The 13,841-nt window shown below is 30.7% G+C and overlaps 3 protein-coding genes across 3 annotated transcripts; all 3 read left to right on the top strand.

Moving 5' to 3' along the window:
- The first annotated feature begins 791 nt into the window (after nucleotides 1-791).
- Nucleotides 792-1,483, top strand: LOC128128906 (uncharacterized). Its single transcript, XM_052767658.1, has 3 exons — nucleotides 792-1,071; nucleotides 1,142-1,226; nucleotides 1,309-1,483. Exons 1-3 carry the CDS (start codon nucleotides 792-794, stop codon nucleotides 1,481-1,483), a joined length of 540 nt encoding a protein of 179 aa, XP_052623618.1.
- A 268-nt stretch (nucleotides 1,484-1,751) lies between these two features.
- Nucleotides 1,752-3,390, top strand: LOC128128609 (uncharacterized). The gene is made up of 2 exons (XM_052767497.1): nucleotides 1,752-2,712; nucleotides 2,787-3,390. The coding sequence occupies exons 1-2, from the start codon at nucleotides 2,570-2,572 to the stop codon at nucleotides 3,349-3,351; spliced, it is 708 nt and encodes a 235-aa protein (XP_052623457.1). The 5' UTR covers nucleotides 1,752-2,569; the 3' UTR covers nucleotides 3,352-3,390.
- A 1,372-nt stretch (nucleotides 3,391-4,762) lies between these two features.
- On the top strand, nucleotides 4,763-6,995 carry LOC111879460 (uncharacterized). The gene is made up of 3 exons (XM_052767657.1): nucleotides 4,763-5,626; nucleotides 5,677-5,846; nucleotides 6,692-6,995. The coding sequence occupies exons 1-3, from the start codon at nucleotides 4,763-4,765 to the stop codon at nucleotides 6,993-6,995; spliced, it is 1,338 nt and encodes a 445-aa protein (XP_052623617.1).
- The last annotated feature ends 6,846 nt before the right edge of the window (nucleotides 6,996-13,841 follow it).

Here is a 13,841-nt window from a genome sequence, read left to right as displayed (position 1 = left end):
TTTACATTCCTCGCATAAAATTCATACATAGGCCATCAGATCTACCCATTACCTTTTCAAGAAAACAGTTTCCAATTAAATTATGCTATGCTATGACCATCAATAAAAGTCAAGGACAGTCACTTAAAAAAATTGGAATTTATCTCTCACAGCCAGTTTTTTCACACGGAAAGTTATATGTAGCATTGTCCAGGGCTACTTCCCCTACTTCCCTACTTCGTTAAAGATTCTCATAGAAACAAACGAAAACGACAGACGCGATCAAACAAAGAATGTCGTATATAAAGATCTATTACGCAAGGTCACTCCAAAAGAGGTCCATCATATCATTACCATATACCCATTTCGTAGACATACTCATACTATCTATATTACCATACTTGTACTTGAAACCGTTAATGAATATTTATACATATCACATATATATTCTTTTTCTTATATTACCGAATTTCATACTTTTTTTCCCACTATAACATTTAGTTACAGTCAATAGTTATTTACATGCTTTTAGTCTTATCAGAAACGAAGTACAGACCATGGTTACCATATCTGACCTAAAATGCGAAGGCGTTGGAGCCCCTATACAAGTTAGAATCCTTCGCAAATGGAAACATGATGTTCGTCGGTATGAAACATGGTACCTGGCCGTTGACAGATTTGTAAGCTTATTAAGACAGCATCCATTTCCCATGTACATATAACACATACCATTTTAAAGGATATATATATATATATATATATATATATATATATATATATATATATATATATATATATATATATATATATATATGTTACAGGGCGATGCTATACAAATCCTTGGACAACGAACCAATCAGGCTTACATAGAATCGAAATTGAATGTTTCTAATTGTTACACTATATCCGACTACAATTGTCCTGAATTGGATAGACATCAAAAAGTGCTAGAAAATACTTTCTATATCGATGTTGGTCTCAGCTCCACTATCAGTCCACTTCCAGATACAGTGACCATACCAACAACTTGGTTTCGGTTTGTTTCCAAACCACAGTTGATAGATCTTGGAGAAAATCCACCGTATTTTCCAGGTAACAACATAATCCGATTGGAATTCTTTGTGATCGCTTCAATCAAGTATTTACAAAATTACAAATTTAGACTTCATTGGGGTGCTATCGAAGATCAGAGATTGTACGAAACAAGATGGCCAGTCTTTTATCCTTCTTATTCTTATGGATGACAGGTATTACTTACAATATTCAACATTCGTTTAGAACATGTTTTTTTATTTTTATACTAACAACATTATGTAAAAAAAATTACAGCGGTAATGAAATCGCAATCAACCTATGGAAAGAATGTATTACTGTTCCAACAAAATTTGATCGCAGCCTACCTATTCCACTCCCCACTATCACAGTGGTAGCTGTGACAAATCTTAAACCCTCCGTTTCGGCCGGTAAGATACATTTACTAAACAGAAAAATATACATAATGTGATAATCATTAACCCCTATATATACACCCGTCCTTACAGGAATGCTACGTCATGGATCATCACATGCGACCCATATATATGTGAATCCACAAATCCCAGAAACTACATCTCTTATAAACCTGTAAACTCCACATGCTATATATATATATATATATATATATATATATATATATATATATATATATATATATATATATATATATATATCTCTTAAAATCGCTTTACCCAAAATTAATACTTATAATTATTTCAATGTCATATCAGTTTTAGCGGTCCAATGTGTCCACAATCAGCGCCTTCGGGAATACCAACAACCCTGAAAGACATCAAATTGAAAATGCGGTCGGAACTACTGGTAAACGATCTCCTATATTTTTTTTTTGGAACCCACAAATAATTTTATAAAAGAAAGCAAACAACACTCCAGCAAGGTGCTAGGAGGGAGAGTACAGATACATGAAAGGAGAGAAAAAATTACATAATGGTAAAAGGACTAACACACCAATCTATCCAACTAATGTTGCATCGGTCTCTCCTATGCTTAATCCATGTAAATACAATGGATTTCACCGAATCTGCTAGTCTGGGTGGCGATGTTCTTTGTTTTTTAAAGATCCAATCACACCTAGCTTTCCAGATACAGTCCCATAGCATATGCTAGTTAGAGTTTTTCTTTGCTTTGAACAAGTACCCCATTGTGTTACATATTTCACCATTTCCTCGGCGTTCTGAAATTGGAGATGAGGAATGTTGCACCAATGACCTACATATTCCCATACCTTTGATGCCAGTGGACACCGGAATAGTGCATGTGCCGTATCCTCCTCTTCCAACTCACAATAGGGACATAAGGCGGACATGAGTTGGATTCCCCTTCTAGTTAATGCACGTGCTGTTGGGAGTCGATCAAGCTTTGCCCTCCATATGAAACAGTTGACCTTCAAAGGGACTTCATGAGTCCACTTTAACGATACTTCCCCTGGCATCATGTTTCTCCAGTCGAAACGATCTCCTACATAACCCACATTTTTTACATACATATTATAATATATCGACTTATAATTGTATATCGATAGGACAAAACATTTATGGTGAAAGCATCCATCACAGAGTTTGTATTCCAAGACAGTTGGTGTCAAATAACATGTCCGACATGCAGAGATCCAATATTTAAAAGAGGTGCACATTGGTTTTGCAGTGCACACAGAGCTATTGAGAAACCATCACTAACGTAAGTACCGTTCTCCACTGATACAAAACATACATATCTGAGCAAACATCCCAACGGTCAACTTCCATATGCAGTCATAGATTTAGTGTGATGATAACGGACACAACTGACACTTTACAAGCCATCGTATCTGACACCTCATCTCGGAAAATACTAAGTGCTAATCCCGAAACCTCTCTCCCCGAAATCAATTCCATCAATAGAAAAGTATTACCAACAGCTGTCACCAAACAAAAAGGAGAAATTAAAAATATGTCCATCCAGATGCTCAGAACATCCACTTCAGAAAATTTACGTTTCATAATAATCGATCTTCAACCATCAAAAACCGTCCCCCAGACAACGATTCCAGCAACCCCTTCCGGGATTCCACCAACAAGATCCGCATCACTACATACCCCACCGGACACACCGATATCAACAACACATGCTGCACGGAATCTGTCATTTACTACAAATGGTATGTTTCCTATGTTAATATACACATCTGTAAAACCAGATCCATTTTTACAACATCGCTTCTTTAATCCATTACAGATGACACACCTCCATCCGGAGATGCAAAACGCACCCGAAAGAGATGAAGCACCAAATTCAGGCTCTTTCACTCATGTTTGCTTCCTTTTGTTGTTTTTCTAGGCTATGTACAGCTTTTCGTATTTTTGAACCATTTATGAACACAAGTATGTACAGTTTTAAATACAATAAAAAAGGACAACGCACCTGTGAAAAACAATTATCTTTACCGATATATAAACCGAAAAAATCATGTTCCCATATCAAATTTAAAACACTAACGCTATATAACCGTTTTTACATTCGAAGTATCTATGACTGCAACAGTCTATAGTTTTTATACAAATAAAAATAATATCGAATAACACAATCGTATTCAAAAAATTTATCATAAACAAAAATTAAACGCCCACATTGTGTACGACAATTTTATAAAAAACCAAAAAAAAAACCCACTTTCTGATAAAACCCATATCCTAAAACTATAAACATTCAAATCTGAATATTTTAAACACACATATAAAAAATTAACCAAAAAATATTTACTTCTCCAGTACAATATTTATATAGAATAATTTTTTTTGGCCTACAAATTACGGCACATATGATATAAATCCCATTATACATAATAGTAAATACAAAAGTTGGGCTTATATAAATCAACCACCAACCCAAATTTTATAAAAGGCCATCACACAAATGTAACTAAAATCTTTCGAAGTATCTATGACTCCAACAATCTATAGTTTTTATACAAATAAAAATAATATCGAATAACACAATTGTATTCAAAAATTTTATCATAAACAACAATTAAACGCCCACATTCTGTACGACAATTTTATAAAAAACCAAAAAAAAACCCACTTTCTGATAAAACCCATATCCTAAAACTATAAACATTCAAATCTGAATATTTTAAAAAAATTTACTTCTCCAGTTCAACATTTAGATAGAACAAATTTTTTTGGCCTCCAAATTACGGCCCATATAATATAAATCTCATTATACATAATAGTGAATACAAAAGTTGGGCTTATATAAATCAACCACCAACCCAAATTTTATAAAAGGCCATCACGCAAATGTAACTAAAATCTAATAACGTGCAGTTCTTTGTTAGTCACACAACGATCTATAGTCTAACACAATATCTTTAAAATTTATCAACCACTTCCCGTCATCAATACACATACACATTTTCCATAACTCTAGCCGCCTTTACATCACTTCCAAAATCATGAATTAGGCTAATCGGTATACGTAGCACGAAGCGGACCGTGGTCCAGTTGGCCACGAACCACGGACGTGCACACCGTCCCGGTGGCTCCCGTGGTCGTTGCAAGTTGTGGTCGGGACAATGGATTCAAACGAAGATTTCTATTGGTGTTTGGTTTTTGGAGCCGTTGAACGGCTATTTTGGCCGTTTCTTTTTTTTTTTCAAACTCAATTATAAAAACACTTCTAATACCAAAACACATACACATACATACACATTCTACACTCAATTACACCCATGGATCCCTCGATAAATATGGAATTTTTAAAAAGTTTTGACTCGGATGACGACGTAGAATTCGTCGAGACATTCTTCAATGTTGTGCAACACGTTCACGCCGAAAAAAGTTCGAATGCAGCGCGTACAAGGACGGTCGTCAATCGTGATCGCCAAGCCGCACACGACTTATTGGTACGTGATTACTTTGCCGATAATTGTCTTTATAATGACGACTCGTTCGAACGTCGTTTTCGTCTGAATAAGGCTATATTTTTACGTATTAGTAATGCTTTAGAATCTCGTTATGATTTTTTCAAACAAAAACCCGACGCTAGAGGAAGAATGGGTTTTAGTAGTATACAAAAATGTGCGGCTGCTCTTAGGTATTTGGGATACGGTATAGCATTTGATGCATCTGACGAATACTTGAAAGTATCCGAGAGGACCGCGGTTGAATGTGTAGATTGGTTTTCTGCATGTGTTTATGAGGTTTTTCACGAAGAATATTTGCGTAAACCTACTCAACGTGATATTGAGAGATTATATTCGGCTCATGAAGAGAGGCATGGATTTCTCGGTATGCTTGGCAGTCTAGATTGTACGCATGTGGCTTGGGAAAAATGTCCAACTGCATGGCGTGGTCAGTTCACTCGAGGAGATATAGGTGAACCAACTATCATCCTAGAAGCTGTTGCATCTCAAGATTTGTGGATATGGCATGCCTTTTTTGGAGTAGCGGGGTCTAACAACGACCTTAATGTTCTTGGTCAGTCTCCACTTTTCAACGATATTTGGACCGGCAAAGCACCTGATATGACGTTCACGGTAAACGGGCACGCGTACAAATATGGTTACTACCTTGGTGATGGGATATACCCGGATTATTCTACATTGATGAAGGCATACTCAGTTCCTCGAAGTGAAAAACAAAATTTTTTACAAAAAAACAGGAATCAGCGAGAAAGGATATCGAGAGGGCATTTGGAGTCCTTAAGCAAACATGGCATGTAGTGAAATATGCTACACGACTTTGGGATAAAGAAAGAATTAAGCGAATGGTCCTAGCATGTATTATAATGCATAATATGATTATTGAAGATGAAGGTCGAGCGATTTGCACGTATGATCCGAACGACGTTGTCGTTCCAATTGAGGAGTTCGTACCCAGAACGAATGCTTTTTTGGAGCGAGTTGTCGAAATGCATAACAGTGAAACGTGTTTCAATCTTCGAGAAGATGTCGCGGAACATTTGTACCAACATAGCATGAACGACGATTACGATTTTTATATGTATGTTTGTTCGTTTTCTTATTAATGTAATGTTTGTTTTCTAGATTAACTAAGTAATGTAGTTTAAAATTGTTATTTTATTTTTATAATTAATGAAAAAATAGTTTTAAAAAAATGAATGCTTTTTACTTATAAAAAATGTAATTTTATTTTAATTTTTGGATTAAAAAAAAGTAATTTTATTGTATTTTTGAATTAAAAAAAGTAATTTTATTGTATTTTTGAATTAAAAAAAAAAGTAATTTTATTGTATTTTTGAATTAAAAAAAAATAAAAATAATGATGTGGAGTGGTGTGTTAGTGGTAAGTATCTCATGTTAGTGGTAATGGAATGTGGTGCTGATGTGGCACCCACCACATATGTGGTATGTGGTGGGTATAACGGATGGTCTTACTGTAACACAATATCTTTAAAATCAAATATTAAAACTAAGGACAACACACTATTTCTATCTACCACTTCACTGTCATCAATACACATACACACTTTCCATAACTCTAGCCGTCTTTACATCACTTCCGAAATCATGAGTCATTTAAGACCAACAACCGAATCGTCATGACCATTAATACATCATCTATAAATCTACTAACCCCATCACCATTCCATATCCCATCTACTCATACTATCAGTACAAAGAAATCAAGTGAGGTTGAAAATATGAAACCTGCAGAAATGAAAAAGATCATTCACTCCTCATCCATCAAGCGGAAGAAGAAAAAACAACATTAGCAAACATGGAGAATGACTACTTCTTCCACGAACAGTTGAGGAAAGAAATAATGGAGAAAATGAACTGTCGTCCCAGGTACGCGAACTATCTTCAGACCGAAGCCGTTCTCACCACCAGCATATACGACGGAACAAAAGCAATCCAAATCATCTACAGCTTGAAGAGAGAGACTGAGTCAATCATTGAGAAGCTGAAAATGGAGATGAAAAAGATTCCAGAAGATGATCAGTCATACATGGACTAACGGACGACGCCAAAACAACCACCTCTTTTGCTCTTTTGCACAACGTCAGGTCTTTTGATTATCATCATCCTTTTATTTGCAAAAATGTAAACATGTTTAAGAAATATATGGCGTGGTTGACCAGTCTGTTTACTATATATTATTCTAATTGTTAACACAGATATCCACACACATCCATATATTACCGACATATCGAATAAACAAAATATATAATGCTTCTTTTAAGGCCATGCACCAAAAAAAACTGACAGATAAACTAAACACTCCACGATCTACCCAAATAGATAGGCCATCATACACCTATCTAAGATTCCATAAATCTATAAAAAAAAAAAAAAAAAAAAAAAAAAAAAAAAAAAAGACTATCTCATACCCATACATTTTCTATATAAATGATCGCTTTCCTTAAGTTACCAACAAACAAAAGATGGAAAACATTATCACACAATTAATAGAACAGGTAAACACCATGAAGAACAGCATCGCTATGGTACAAACAACCTACGCCACCATCTCTACCATGAGACAAAACCTTCTGAAAGAATCACCATCGTTTCTACAATATGCTCACTACGTCATCACCACCGAACTCATTAAAGATATCGATAAAGAAACCGTTATGATGATGGACTCCTTCGAAGCCATGCATGAAACTTTCAACATCGTCATAGAAGCGTATTCCAAAATCCTGAAACATCCTCCCCACATATAAAATCTACAGACGCTTCCATTAACGCTGCTAATATCCCTACTTTTGTAATATCGACTACATAACGTTGAATTTTCATATGTTGCTAAACATATCTTCCACGATAAATTAGTGTTTAATCCGAATGTAATGTAAATTAATGTTTAATGTAATGCTTAATGTTTCATACGTTTAACATATCTACAACAGTAAATTATGTTTTGGTTACATATCCGACCCCGCGAAGTGGGGTAACACAACTAGTTCTTATAAAGGGTAAAGGATGTGTGCCACATAAACATCATATAAGCATTTGTATTTTTTAATAATTTTTGGCATTTGTATTGTATTTTTTTAATAATTTTTTCCTATGATAATGGCATGGTAATTTTTTCACCTATGAAAATGAAAAAAAAATCTTAAGTTTATAAATGACCAATCAAAACACACAATGGAAACAAAATTGCAATTTACCACCGGTGGAAGAACACCGGCAGCAAAATACCACAGTTAAAAAAAGAGATAGGGGGCCGGCAAAAATACCAAAATACCTTTTAGTCTAACCAAGTCCAAGAACCTATAGAGAAATAAACTATTGTTTCGCATCTAGATAAAATATATCTTCTTATATTAATCCTCTCTAATAATTGAAAGTTGTTTTTGCCACTAGTCACTCTTACATTCATTTGGACACATGTCATTTTTTCGTATTTTTTAATAATTTTTTTTCCATTTGTCATTTTCTAATTTTTTATCTTTCCTTAATTAACAAATCAAATTTACACATCAATTAATAATTGTCTTAATTAAAATAGTCAATAAATTATAATATTAATACTAATATATATTGTATTTAATATGTTTCCTTTTAAATTCAAATTTTAAGTTTTAAATTTCAAATCTAAAATTTTAAATTTAAATAAGTTTTTGTTTAAATCTATATATATATATATATATATATATATATATATATATATATATATATATATATATATATATATATATATATATATATATATTCCTCTCTAATAATTGAAAGTTGTTTTTGCCACTTGTCACTCTTACATTCATTTGGACACATGTCATTTTTTCGTATTTTTTAATAATTTTTTTTCCATTTGTCATTTTCTAATTTTTTATCTTTTCTTAATTAACAAATCAAATTTACACATCAATTAATAATTGTCTTAATTAAAATAGTCAATAAATTATAATATTAATACTAATATATATTGTATTTAATATGTTTCCTTTTAAATTCAAATTTTAAGTTTTAAATTTCAAATCTAAAATTTTAAATTTAAATAAGTTTTTGTTTAAATCTATATATATATATATATATATATATATATATATATATATATATATATATATATATATATATATATATATATATATATATTTGTTTTACCAAACCCGTATAACATACGGGTCTCACAACTAGATATATTAATAAAAGAATAGTTTTTGTTGTACACATGTCATTCTCTTAAAGTTTTGTATTTAATGTTTGTCGCGTGTTAATATATTTGAGTTTTTCCAAGAGTTTGTCATGTGTTAGTATATTTAATACAATAATACAATCTGAAATCCTTTAATTTAATAAAGTATTGAATTACCATTATTTCTTTCGTTCATACCATAATTATATCCGGCTGTATTTTATTATTTAACTTACGACTTACGATTTATACAATCCCTGCATGTTAGGCATATAATTAATTCACATATAATATCAAATTTAAAAAATTAAACATATTTACAACATAAATATATGATCGTCTTCATTTTTTAAAACATTGCTCCTATTTTCTATGTAACTATATCACGTATATAAGGAGATTTTAATTTTCATTCCATTTTTTTATCACGTTAAATAAGGAGGTTTTTATTCTATGATAATATAAACCATCAGAACTTTCTTTGTCACTCTTCATCTCAAGTTGTATTCTTTTCAATCGACGATAACTTCTGCAAGTGATTCATAAACACAAGTATATGTCTTAGCGTATTCTTTTCTTCTTCTTTAATCTTTAAAAATTGTTAATCCACTATTTATTTATAAACAAATAACCATTTTTTAGTTTAAACCAAATTGATGAAAACATGTTCTGAAAAAGTAGCAACACATAGCAGTCAAATTTATTCGAGAACATAAGATAATTTATGCTGCGTAGTTGTTAGCACAGTTTCAACTTTGTACACATACTTTGAATTAACAGAATTAATATAACTATACCTTTTTTGGACATTCATCAAAATGTACATAATATGCAAAGTATACAGGTCGTTACTATGTTTTTCCACAACTTTATGTGATTAAATTTTCGATGTACGTACTAAACAGAAAGTCAAATGCCTTTTGTGACCTTTTACTTCTTGCACGATGGTATTATAGAAATAGGATTTTACTTTTTTCTATTTTACTTATCAAAATTATTATAGTTATTCGATACTAAACAGAAAGTAGGATGTCTTTCAGGTAGTTGTCCATTGTTTATGATCTTACCTTATGAGGACTCCATCCTACTTTCCTATTTACATGTCCAAGACTCCATCCTGATTTTCTGGTTATTTATATTACCATTATATATTAACTACCAATTTATAATTTCATTTTACATTTCTCAATTATCATATATTGTAGATTGTAGATATAGATGTTAATACTTAATTTTATTTATTTGTTAACCAGTATTTTTATTTATGTCTTATATTGACTACATATTTATGATTTCATTTTACTTCTAAGGTTGTGTAAAGAAGATTTTAGAAAATTGTAAATAGTTTGTAGAAGTTTATTTCTTCTAACATATTTGATTATTATTTGTAATCAAACTTTATTGTTAATTTTTATTTGTAATTTCTTATTTTTTGATATATTTTTATTTCAGCGACTTAATTTTCTAATTTCTCATATACTATTTTTCATTTTCTTCACTTATTGTGGTTGTTTTTTTTAATTAATTTAATATTTCATTATATAATATCATTATTTTTTCATTAGTTCGAAATAAAATTTGTTTTATATATCTTGAAAAATAATTTCTCATATTTATTTAAATTATAGGTTTATAAATTTACATAAATAAGAAAATATAAATCTCTTAACTAATAATATATTTAAATTTTTGGTTAATGATTATGATTTTTTTTACTGTAAAAAATTAATTAATTTTGTAACCGGGATTCCCATAGATTATAACCTAGTAACCACTATTATGAATCAAATAGACCTAAACCTTACAAAACCCGCTTGCCTGCTTCAACTTGTTAACTTGTACCAAAAGACTAAAAAACAACTAAGGAATTATAATATATATATATATATATATATATATATATATATATATATATATATATATATATATATATATATATATACACTAGGTTAAAACCCATGGAACCTACGGGTATTAATTTAAAAAAGAATTAAAAATTGATTATGTGATAAATCATTGAAAGTAAGTTGTTATTTTAAATTATCTATGACACGAGTAAAACATAAAAGTAACATTCGGTCCAAACCTATTTGATTATTTGGAAGCTTTATGTAAACAATAGTTCTTAAGGAAGATCGAACAAACAAACTCAAATTTTACAAAAAATCAAACAGATTAAAGTATGTTGCTATTTTTTGGTTTAACCCTTATAAAACAACGAATTGGAGGGAAAAGGTACCCTTTTCTTTCATACATAATTTCATCATTGCAACACTTTTTTGCATCTATAGCTCCAACACTACATGTTGTCGACCCAATGTAAGCTTGTAATAAGTAAATTTTGTTAGTTAAAATATATAAAGGTTCAATGAACATAAGCAGTATCAGAAGACTTCAACTCACATATGATCAAAAGGATATGCATGAAATAACAAGATAACTTGAGGATCAATAATGATATCATATAATATGTTTTAAAACAAAAAAAAATGAAAAAATTTAGAAATTTGATCCTTATAGTATTTTTCTTTTAACAATTTAGTCCAAGGACAAAATGGTCATTTGTAAAATATCAATTATGGGAATGCTAATTTTATACAGTTTTCTAAGGAAGAAGGGTAAAATTGGAGTTACAATATGTTTTTTTTTGTTTGGACAGATAAAAAAACAATGACATTTCCCTCACCTGAAACATGGTGTTCAAAACCATGATCAAGACATTTCTATTGATAACCAATATAATGGTAGCTTATAATAACCGAGAACCAAAATAAAAATAAATAAATAAATAAAACATGCTCTAAAAAATGTGTTCTATTAGTGTAGTTATTTTTCCGATTGACAATAGCCCCATAAGTTAGAAAAATATATGTCAAAACAGCCCCTTAACTTATTTAAAAAAAAAGCCAAAAATAGCATCTGTTTGAAATGCAGAAGAATAGTCATAACAACCATTCTAACTTATAAAATAAATTTAATAAATAGGCCCTTAACTTACAAAATTCGACAAAAACAACCCCTTGTTTCAATTTCCTGAAAACTACTTTACAACTCGTCAGATTCCTCTTCATGGATCAACAAAAGAATCTCTCAAAAAGACATCATACAAGATTAACAAAACAAAAATGCAATAAACAATTTTATAGGAAAGGTCCCTGTTGGAAATAAAAAACAATTTATTCACTAAAATTTATCAAGTACAGTACATGGTCAATGTAGGGGTAAAATGATCATTAAATTGAAAAAGGTTGTATTCTCAATTTTACAGGAAAGTAGGCTGCTATTTTCGGATTTGTTTTATGTTAGGGTTAAAGTAGGATGACATAAAGTATAATGCAAGAAAGTACGTAGCTAAAAAAAATATTTAAATCTTCTTATACAAACAATTTCAAAAGTTCGTCTATGTTGTCAAATATAGTCACTGTATAAAATTTTACAGAAGGAATGAAAAATAAATAGTGTCATGAGAACCTTAAATCTTCATCTTTGTACTTCGATTTTATGTTTAATCTTATTCCTTGTTTAAAAAGTGTTAATTTTCATGTTTGATGTGTGATATGCATACAAAATAGTAGTGGATGTGGATTTGCCTCAAAGATTATAGAGTCTTGTCTCTATAGGAATAATCTTATGTTGAACGGATATACAACAAGTTTACAAACCCTTTAAACCAAAATAATATTCCCACAGTAGACAACACAACCCAAATATCAATCCATTTTGTTTAATCAATACAATTTAGCATATACATGGGAAGCTATTTAGGATTATCCAAAAAATTCTTCACGAACTTCACAAGGCCTCAGCTAGTATCAGATTTCTCCAATCTTGCAAAAGAATGCCACCTTTGTTAGTGTAAGAGCAAAAAGGAAACAATGATTGTTCCTAAATTTAGTGGATTAACTATGGCTTTGAATATAATAATAATAATCACTTCATTTGTAATGTTGAAAAGAAATTTTTATGTAAAAATAGGGAGTGAAGTTACTGTTGTAATTGTTGTAATTCAGAAGCTTCTCAATAAGATCAACATGAGTCAACATTCTTCTGCAACAATAACGTACAAGCCCCAAAGCATCAAGAGCATCTCTGCATGAGTCAACAAAAAAAGACCATAAATTGTAACTGAATCAAAGTTCTTATAAACACAACAAATATATACCAAAGGAAAATAAGAACGTGGGGAAAAGGATTTAGCACCATTTTATAAAATGTTTACAATCTCCTTTTAGAATCGATATAAATTCTACAAACCAAATTAGGCATGAATGAAAAGTAAGATTAAAAAAAAACATTATGCATCATTTGGAGAGTAATTAAAGAGATTATAGCTTTTTATTTCGGAATCGAAACACAAAGTGGCTTTTTCCCTACTTTGTATTGTTGAAAGTTTTTAAGTTGCTTTAAACACCATGTTTCTTTGTTTCTTAAAAAATTTGAATACTTTACTAACATGTCTATTAAAGCAATCAGCAAGTCATCAATATTCTTAAGATCAACCATTCGATGAAAAGAAAAATAGGCATCGAAAATTCCTAACCCTTCTATTTAATCAGACCGCAGAAGATCAATATACAAATTCATATCACCAATGTGGATTTTTCCCAACTTTGTATTATTGAAAGTTTTTAAGATGATTTAAACACCATGTTTCTTTGTTTATTAAAAAATTTGAATACTTTACTAACATGTCTATTAAACCAATCAGCAAGTCAT

This window comes from Lactuca sativa, chromosome 9, assembly GCF_002870075.4.
Source record: "Lactuca sativa cultivar Salinas chromosome 9, Lsat_Salinas_v11, whole genome shotgun sequence".
NCBI lineage: Eukaryota > Viridiplantae > Streptophyta > Magnoliopsida > Asterales > Asteraceae > Lactuca > Lactuca sativa.
This window is presented reverse-complemented; position numbering and strand designations above follow the sequence as displayed.

Bases quoted from the DNA above. Each gene is read 5' to 3' on its own strand.
- LOC111879460 (XM_052767657.1), top strand. From the start codon at position 4,763: ATGGAATTTTTAAAAAGTTTTGACTCGGATGACGACGTAGAATTCGTC. The intron at 5,627-5,676 runs GCATACTCAGTT...ACAAAAAAACAG, and splicing joins ATTATTCTACATTGATGAAG to GAATCAGCGAGAAAGGATAT. The intron at 5,847-6,691 runs GTATGATCCGAA...TGAAACCTGCAG, and splicing joins GAAGGTCGAGCGATTTGCAC to AAATGAAAAAGATCATTCAC.
- LOC128128906 (XM_052767658.1), top strand. From the start codon at position 792: ATGTTACAGGGCGATGCTATACAAATCCTTGGACAACGAACCAATCAG. The intron at 1,072-1,141 runs GTAACAACATAA...TTACAAATTTAG, and splicing joins AAATCCACCGTATTTTCCAG to ACTTCATTGGGGTGCTATCG. The intron at 1,227-1,308 runs GTATTACTTACA...AAAAAATTACAG, and splicing joins CTTATTCTTATGGATGACAG to CGGTAATGAAATCGCAATCA.
- LOC128128609 (XM_052767497.1), top strand. From the start codon at position 2,570: ATGGTGAAAGCATCCATCACAGAGTTTGTATTCCAAGACAGTTGGTGT. The intron at 2,713-2,786 runs GTAAGTACCGTT...TTCCATATGCAG, and splicing joins ATTGAGAAACCATCACTAAC to TCATAGATTTAGTGTGATGA.